General features: G+C 38.8%; 2 protein-coding genes across 3 annotated transcripts; one reads left to right on the top strand and one right to left on the bottom strand.

The window, feature by feature from the left end:
- Nucleotides 1-2,581: 2,581 nt before the first annotated feature.
- Nucleotides 2,582-3,671, top strand: LOC143516300 (interferon alpha-1/13-like). The gene is made up of 5 exons (XM_077007859.1): nt 2,582-2,707; nt 2,810-2,896; nt 3,095-3,241; nt 3,348-3,446; nt 3,557-3,671. Exons 1-5 carry the CDS (start codon nt 2,582-2,584, stop codon nt 3,647-3,649), a joined length of 552 nt encoding a protein of 183 aa, XP_076863974.1. The 3' UTR covers nt 3,650-3,671.
- Nucleotides 3,672-3,821: 150 nt separating this feature from the next.
- LOC143516301 (interferon alpha-4-like) lies at nt 3,822-5,913 on the bottom strand. 2 transcript variants are annotated; one of them, XM_077007861.1, is made up of 5 exons: nt 5,787-5,913; nt 5,621-5,707; nt 4,803-4,949; nt 4,599-4,700; nt 3,822-4,472 (listed from the first exon to the last, which is right to left on the bottom strand). In XM_077007861.1, exons 1-5 carry the CDS (start codon nt 5,910-5,912, stop codon nt 4,368-4,370), a joined length of 567 nt encoding a protein of 188 aa, XP_076863976.1. In that variant the 5' UTR covers nt 5,913; the 3' UTR covers nt 3,822-4,367. The 2 variants fall into 2 exon arrangements, with proteins under 2 accessions (XP_076863976.1, XP_076863975.1); XM_077007860.1 differs by having other exon boundaries at nt 4,599-4,949.
- Between the last annotated feature and the right edge of the window lie 2,819 nt (nt 5,914-8,732).

The raw sequence follows: 8,732 nt of genomic DNA, 5'->3' as shown, positions 1-8,732 counted from the left end.
TATTCGATGAGCTCTGTGTGGTAATTGAAACACCTTCTCTATGCTACCCTCAATGATGCAGCAAAAGCAGTAATGATCAAATATACCAGCACTCAGTACACTGGATTTCATTTGGTATTATCAATATTCACACTAAACATTTATTCGAGAAAATGATGTAGAGCACAAACAAGCTTTGCTGCTTAAAATGCTTTTATTCAGTGAATGATCAGGTCTTAGGTCTAGAAAACTAAATCTATTAAACAATCAAACTGAAATAAATGACCAGTGTTTTTTGCTGAAGGACAGCTGAAACTTTAATGACCGGATCAAACAGGCCATCATATGAATAAAGACATACGAATAAATCTCACTGATGCTCTTTGTGTGATCCAACAGAAAATTCATGTCCATGTGCGTGTTTCGTTTGTGACTCTTTCCGGTTCTATTTTATATCATGTTGGAGCAATTTACACCTTAGGATTAAGTGCATCTATAATTCTTCTGAACATCTGTGTGGCTGTGTTTCTCTGTGCCATGGTGCAATGTGCACAGTCTCCAAGGTCAGGAGGAGATAAAACTCCCATGTCTTCCTTTGCAACTTCATCCACACCTCTATCTCTCTATCTATCCCTCCCTCTCTCCACTCCTCTCCTCCTACTTAAGTCTGACCTCGTTCCCGAGTAGTGAAGTGATAAAAACTAATATTTGTAGACAGCCTTAAGCTGTCTAAGAATAAGAATAAGAAACTGAAACACTGAGAAGGAACACTGATAATATGAAACCCAAATGGAAAACGTCCAGGAGTGAGATGTGCAGGCCTCCATGGGTCTGTGGGTACAGAGTGGGAACTCAAAGCTTCAAGGCCACTGTGCAAGTGCACAGTGAAACAGAAACATAACCGTCAAATGACATCATCCTTTTAAAAAAAGGAAAACCTGCCACAGGGACACAATTGTGTCAAAATTCAATTTGCATGATGTTGAATTATGAATGTTTTGGATGTAATGGTAGTTGGATGAATGGAAGTTTTCAAAGACTGGAATGTTAAAAAGGGAGGATCGGTAACCTAATCACCCCTGTGAGAGGAAGGGCAGTGACTCTGCAGACGGGCCTCATCTCTAACCTACAGTAAAGAAACATACAGGAGTGAATGGGGCCACCTGTTCTCTTCAGCTAATACTTGAGTCTGCATCTTTATTTTGTATGCATTAAAAAAGTAACACTGACAAACTGAGGGGTTTAGTCACCACAGTGGATTGTAGACTGGTTATTGCTGGACTTATTATAGTGAAGAATATGGACCATATTCTTCACTCATCTCCAATGGAGTTTTCTAGCAATTTCATGATGTGACACCTATTTGGTGAGTGGTGCCATTAATGTGATCCACAATAACTAACTGTCTACAATTCTGTCTGTCAATCCGATCTGCCTTTTTCAAAATGCACTCATCCTGTAAACCCATCGTTGTGGTTTCTTCTAATACAGATGTGCAGTGTCTGAAACACAGATGTGCACTGTCTGAAACAGAAGTTGTATTGAGGCTTCTAGCTGGTGCCCTTACGCTCACGTGACTCACCAGTGGCGATCAGGCTATATCTAAAGATTCCGTTAAACAAGATAAACAAAGATCGAAATATCTATGTTTTAATGTGACAATAACTCTGATATTTTATGTTGCGACTTTAGGCGTAGGCTACTGCAATTTATGACACGAGCTATTTAGGCTAAATAGGCTACTGCGCGAATTAAATCATTATGATTGTCTATGATAATCAAGTAAATAGGATACCAGAAGCTTACCAAGGAAGAAGTTTCTACGGCTGACAGGTTCTGTGGTTTCGGTCAGCGGCTTAAGAGAAGATCTATTTCGGTTTCGGTTCAATACGGGAACTTAGGGGAAATATAATTTTGGCAATGCCATTACCACACCTGCCAAAATTATATTGCAGTGTCATTAAAATTTCATTTATATATGTGCCATGTTTTGATGTGTAGGTTATAGCATGTAGCCTACATTTTTATATGGTTATAGGCTACCATATAAAGCACATGGAGTTTTGGCAACGCCATTACAACCATACTGAGATCATTTAATTTTAACCCATTAAACACATTTACTTGTAACCCCGTTAAAATCCCCCTTGTTGAACATAGAGACGTTTGTTTTATTTGTGTAACGTTTCGAGGTGAATTACATGATGTCGATGCGAGTTACGTGAAACACAGAGTTCTTAACGAAAGTTAATGACGCAAAGATTTTCGATTTTTCCATTTATCTCTTAATCGTCTGCTCATCAGTTATGTAAGAAACTGGTAAAGACACGTGCGCTGTGCCACTTTCCTTAGAATCTACTACATTAATGCACTAGAACTGAAAAGTGATTGCGGAAAGCCCATTTTCGCTTTTCAAACATCCACAAAAATTGCACGATGGGCACTAGAATGAGCATATATATTGACAATATTCCTAATACTTCATCACAACTTCACAGTGCACTTCTGATCACAGCTTCTTGTATTTACCGCACAAATCTAAAGGACGCACCGCACGTTCTTGTTTCCCCGTATACAGCAGCGTCTACAGCTCTATTTAAGCATGACGTTTCAGGGTTTGGCCTGGATCAGCGCCTTGATCTGCCTTGCGCAGGTTTCGTCGATGCCCACAGATTGCCGGCTTCATTGGACGCTTATAACAAGGACGCACAACCTACTTTTGAAAGTGGTATGTGCGCCTGCCATGCTGATGAAGTTTACTGCCAGTGCCTCTGTTTACCTTCTTCGCTGTTTTAATGTTGTTGTTTGACATTATCTTGTCTCCTAATAGAGTGGCCCGTTTCCTGCTCAGTGTCTGGACGACAAAGTTGAAATAAGTTTGCCAGAGTCGGCATTGCTGTACGACGACTCAGAACAGGTTAGTTCTTAAAAGAAATTAATATGGTACATTTTTAAATAAGATATTTAGTTGTGTCCCTAGTAATGTTAGAATAATGAGAAAAATATAACCCAACTGCACAATTAAAATTAAAAGCTGGAATATCTGTGGATCTAGTTTCTAATAAATGTTAGAGTATGTTAAACTTATTTAACATGTCTTTTTGGATGTCAACAGGGCGTGGGTTTTACAAAAGTTGTTTATAAAGCTTTAACGAAAATAGACACCCTGTTCGAGAACGACGGATTCCCACAGTCCTGGAATGAACAAACGACTGAAAACTTTCAGAACGTCGTGTACCGGCAGATTGAAGAGAGCAAATGTGTAAGATAATTTAAGTGATTTTCAAAATATATTACAGCAGGATGTCCACTGGACGAATGTGCACTGGACGAGTGTGCATTGTATTAAACTTACCAACTTGTTGCAGATTTTAAGGAAAATGCAAAAAGGTGAAAACGACTTTTCTGCGAGAGATGCTGCCCTAACAGACTATTTTGAGAAACTGACAAAATTATTGAAAGACAAGGTATGCGTGCTCTCAAATGAAGGCACCGATTAACGTGATGTTTAATTTATTTAGCAAACTTTGTGATGTACCAAATCAAATGTCTTGTTTTTTCCTCTGATCTTTCGCAGGAATTCAATGACTGCGCGTGGGAGATTGTTCGACACGAAATTCTGCGTATTCTGCAGTTCATTGTGGTGGAGAGTTCAGACAAACTGTTCTGATCGAGATGTGCGTCGCCACCGGGAGACCAATTTTGTTATAGGTTCTTTCATAAACTATTTATGTATTTATATATTTATAATTTATTTATTCGCTTGTTTATACATTTGTACATTTGCTATATATTCAATACATTAAATTCGTGTGCTTGATTTACGTTGATTTTGTGGAACTTATTTTCTAAAAGTGTTTGTGCATTTCCACATCATTTCCATGTCATTGATCTATAGCAAAGGTTCGTTTTTCTTCATGTTAATGGGTATTAAGCATGGTCTCCTTGTTCTTTGCGACTGCAGCCAGATACACGGCTGGTTCTCTGTTCGTCGGTGAGCTATCCAGTGCTGAACCTTGGAAGCTGCATCTAAATAGAAACCTAGATTACAGGCCTTAAAAACAACATCTTGGGTTGTCGAAATAGCCTTCAAAGGAGCGTCTACAAAACAATCAAACCCAAACGCTTGTTTTCTTTGCTGTAATTGCTCACTTTAAGCTTGCTTGACCTGCTCGGTGAACCGACCAAGCAACAAAAGGTGTTTACAATGACGATTGTGTACACGCAGGACACGGAATAAATAAAGATTCTGAATTTAGTTTTCAAATTAGTAGATGTAATTTCCTTATCATGCGCAAAATTAGCAAATATACAAGCAAATAGCAATTATTTGGATCAGATTATACATTTCAAATATTGCAGCGTATAAGCAGCACTGCCGCCAATCTTCAGCCTCGGCCGAAGAACAGGCCGTCAAGGTCTGTCTTCAGTATAAACAGTAACACGTGTTGTATCTCATTTCGCACGAACTCCCACGCGCAGTATTGGAAATCCTGAAGGAAAAAAGAACCGAAACTTTGATGAGAAACAGTACGATTTAACAGTACGATGTAATGTCACTATCCATAACGTCCGATTCGATCAAACGCAAACGTGCCCGACAGCTCAAGAAGTCCTACCTTCTCTTTTAATACGGTGGTGAGCTTCCCAAAGTACTCTCGGAGCACAGACTCTCGGTTATAAAAGTCCTCCAGTGACTCAATTTTTTTGTTGATCCTGAACTGAAATTGTGAACGAAAACAACTGTTTTGTTGAATGATTTGAAATGGCAGCCTAAACGGATAATCTTTAATATTGGGACGACAGTTTGATTTCGTCCTTACACATTCGCTTTCCTCAATCTGACGAAACATAATGTTCTGAAAGTCTTCGAACTGTTGCCCGTCCCATTGTTCCGGAACTTCATCGTTGTCAAACACGGAGTAAATGAACTTGAGTGTTACATAAACAGATTGCTTGATGGCGCCGGCCTGTTTTGTTGAAACAAAATAATGAACCTCAACTTCATAACGAGCACGAAGAAGAATAAATATTGTAAATATTTACAATAAAGAAGTGGTATCATTGATCAAACTATCAATCTATCTGTCTGTCTGTCTATAGATAGATAGATAGATAGATAGATAGATAGATAGATAGATAGATATTGTCAGAAAGGTGAAAGCGGGACATTGCTTGGACGCGTAAAAGTTTGGAATTATGTTCACCAATGTCTTTGTCTTGCAGTACAAAACCGCATGGCAGGCAATCGTACGATACGTCCACGAGTCTCTGTTACATTCCAGCATAATAGATTTTACTGAATATAATCCTGTCATTTCTGATGTAACCACAGACGAAATCAAGAGTCTGTATGCTGGTTAGTACAATTAAGCGGTTCATACGCGGTTTTTGCACATCACATCAATTTGGCGCACCCGTATAGATTCAGAGCGCATACAGTTACCTCAGGGAACAAATTATTAGTCATTATCTCCACTGAACGCATTACATGTCTGGAAACTGCGATGATACAGATACTGATGATACTGATGATTGATCAAATTGGGAGTTGATCTAAAAAAAAGGACGAAACTGCAAATGCCAAGCAAGCATAAATCTTACAAACGCTTACTCTAGATATATGCTATATATATTTCACCTGGTGGCTGGTGTTGTACTCGAAAGCGGTCTTGGGAAATGGAACCAAAACTCGGTCATCGATACACCGCAAAGGAAATCTGTCCCCCTGTCATAACAAATGAGGAGATGTTTTGGGAATCTTTCTTTTCCAATCAGGAAATGCCTGAATTAGAGCTTTATCTTACCATGCTCATCAGAAGGTTGTGACAGGTCTCCACGAGTCTCCGTTTAAGCCGGCAATTTGTGGGCATAGAGCACACCCGCGACAGGAGGAGACCGGCGCTCAGCCAGGTGAAGCGGTGGGTGATCATGTTTTTGATTCCCGGGAGAATAACAAATCTGACGCAGACAACGGTCCTTAAATTTAGTTAGTCCGTTTTGATGCGTCATTCATTATGAGCAATCCTATTGGTATGTCCTTATCTTACCTTATACATGCATCTTTATTACCTGTTCAGTAGTCTTGGGAATCTGTTTTAGTCTTGGAATCGATTTTAAGGCTAAAATTATTTTTCAGATAAAAGGAAAAGTACCTTCACATTTGCTGCATCCGAACGAGGTTCAGAAACCTCTAAAGATAATTCTCTAAAGAGAATGACAGGGTAGACTATCTCCATCACAAAGCATGTTATTTCTGCAATATACTATAATCATATAATAATAATAATTAACATGTAACATATAAGAATAATAACTATAAACATAGTGTGCTATATAACTATATAATAATAGTAAATAACTGACATTTAATAAAATCTAATAACTATAATCATAGTGTGCAATATACTATGATCATATAAGATTAACTAACATAAGTATAACTGCAATCAGTATGCAATAAGCTATAATCATACATCACATATAATAATAACTAAAGTCATATAGTGTGCAAATCCTATAATAATAACTATAACATAATAACATAGAATAGTGTGCAATGAACCCTTACATTTAGCTCATACACATTTATTTGTGGTTAATGGTTTACCTGTTTCCCTTGTCCTAATGATGCTGTCCACCATTGTTGGAGTGGGTCTCTGTCCAGTGGGTCTCTGCCCAGTGGGTCTCTACCCAGTGAGTCTCAGTGGTTCTCTGCCCAGTGAGTCTCTGTCCAGTGAGTCTCTACAGTGAATCTCTATCCAGTGGGTCCAGTGGGTCTCTGTCCAGTGGGTCTCTACCCAGTCTGTGTTCCTTTAGAAAGTTTTCACTGGTTTTCACTGGTTTCATTTAATGCTGTGTAAGTCAAACCTTTAGGGCTGTGAGATTTTCTGAGCTATTTTTAATGGTTTTCTGTAATCATTTAATTATGCAGCATGATAATTAGGATTAGAATAATTATTATAATATATTACTATTATTATATTATAACATGGATGAATAAGCCTAATTATGCAATTTGGTTTTCTTTCTTTTTCTTTTTTTGGTGTATTTATGCTGTAACGCAGCGTGCGCTGCGGACATATGCAGTGATGTGATAAGAGATGTTAACTCTTAGCAACAGTGGAAGTTAATCTAAAAGCATATATCACCATGGACAATAGTCTTGATTTCAGACACCATGAACTGAAAATGTCTCTCGTGATGGTGTAATGAGCAGTTCGTAGTAGGGTAATGAGCACTACAGGGGTACTGTAACACACAGCTGCCGAAATACAGCACCACAGTCCCACATCAATCAGAGAATCGTCTGCTTTAGTCCTGTGCTTTTGACAACATGTCAAAACATGGAACATTTTAATCCAGGTGCCTCAGAGAAAGAGGAGACACAAACACTCATTCTCTTGAAAATTTCTTTCGGTTTGAAATCAAATTCAAATTTAATTTGAAAAATTACTTACCGAATTTATGTAATTTGCCATACTCTTTAAACATGTAAGGACATATGCTCACCCTGAAGCCAAGTTTTAACAATCATTCCAGTCTTGCACGCGAGAAGGGCCCTGTCCTCACAAGTGTCTAAGAAATACATCTGTGTGTTTTTTTTTTATCTCTAAATTTCAACCTGCCCTCATCTTCACAAGCTACTAAGCATGCCTGGTAAACAGATCTGGGCATTTTGGTTGACGATCAAGACTGACAGTGGGTGTGGACTCATGCCATGGATATATCTATTTATAACAGAACTAAATATGCTCAGTTTAAACTATGCAACATGTTGCATATGACTCTATGCAACTATGCAACAAGAGTCAGATGGATCCCACAGTGTGTACTGTAAAAGTCATTTTGAGCTGGGTGACTGTATCCACTGCTACTGGTCATGGATAAAGCTGCAAAGCTATTGGTCTGATATTGTGACTGGACTACGGAAAATCTTCAGCGTTGCAACAGAACTTGACCCTACGTGTCTCCTTCCTGTTGTTCCAGATGGTTGAGACTTTTCAATCTGCTGCCCGTTGCAGAGAGGAACATTTTGCACTTCTGGATGAAGATATCGTGGCAAAGTTTTAGAATGGCGTGCATTCCTGATGAATACGTTTGATGAATGTGGACACCTTCTAGAAAGGTCTGGGACCCCTACCTAGGGCATACTGGGACTATGTCATCATCCCTGCTCACGCATGGGCTTCCTAAACTGGCCTAGTCTGTCTGTCAAGAATCTTTTACATTATCTTGTCAATATACAACATTGTGGTGAGTAGTGAGAGCCTACTGCTGTTAATTTAACGTATTTATCCATATTTATTTATTCTAACGTATTTATCTTAACAAACTGATCACTTTGTCATGTCTGTGCCGGTCTTTTTTGTGTTATATATAGAAAATGCAATGAACCCCCCCCAACACAAACCTTACAGGTGAGGTCAATCAGAACAATGAATTGCTTTCTATGAGACATCTGTATTCACAGGTGACACACACATCCACACCTTACATAACAACACTACCGTTTCTCAAGGTAAAAACACTTGCATGAGTAGTCTTTGAGTCACCTACTTTCTGTTTAGCCCTCAGGGATAATGGCTAATGCTGCTATAAAATAGAATACCTGTCAGTGCAAACTAAGGTAAAACTGGGTCACTCTGAAATTCTTCAAAAGCACGAGAAGATCCTGCAGCGGTCTGCACTCAACACTTGGACGTATGCCTTACCGACACAACAGTGTCTGCAATTACAAACACAACAGAGCA

This window comes from Brachyhypopomus gauderio, chromosome 6, assembly GCF_052324685.1.
Source record: "Brachyhypopomus gauderio isolate BG-103 chromosome 6, BGAUD_0.2, whole genome shotgun sequence".
NCBI lineage: Eukaryota > Metazoa > Chordata > Actinopteri > Gymnotiformes > Hypopomidae > Brachyhypopomus > Brachyhypopomus gauderio.
The sequence above is the reverse complement of the archived record's forward strand: the minus strand, read 5'-3'. Positions and strand labels throughout refer to the sequence as shown.

Bases quoted from the DNA above. Each gene is read 5' to 3' on its own strand.
- LOC143516300 (XM_077007859.1), top strand. From the start codon at position 2,582: ATGACGTTTCAGGGTTTGGCCTGGATCAGCGCCTTGATCTGCCTTGCG. The intron at 2,708-2,809 runs GTATGTGCGCCT...GTCTCCTAATAG, and splicing joins ACAACCTACTTTTGAAAGTG to AGTGGCCCGTTTCCTGCTCA. The intron at 3,447-3,556 runs GTATGCGTGCTC...GATCTTTCGCAG, and splicing joins CAAAATTATTGAAAGACAAG to GAATTCAATGACTGCGCGTG.
- LOC143516301 (XM_077007860.1), bottom strand. From the start codon at position 5,912: ATGATCACCCACCGCTTCACCTGGCTGAGCGCCGGTCTCCTCCTGTCG. The intron at 5,708-5,786 runs GTAAGATAAAGC...TTGTTATGACAG, and splicing joins ACAACCTTCTGATGAGCATG to GGGGACAGATTTCCTTTGCG. The intron at 4,950-5,620 runs GTGAAATATATA...TCAACAAAACAG, and splicing joins AGTACAACACCAGCCACCAG to GCCGGCGCCATCAAGCAATC.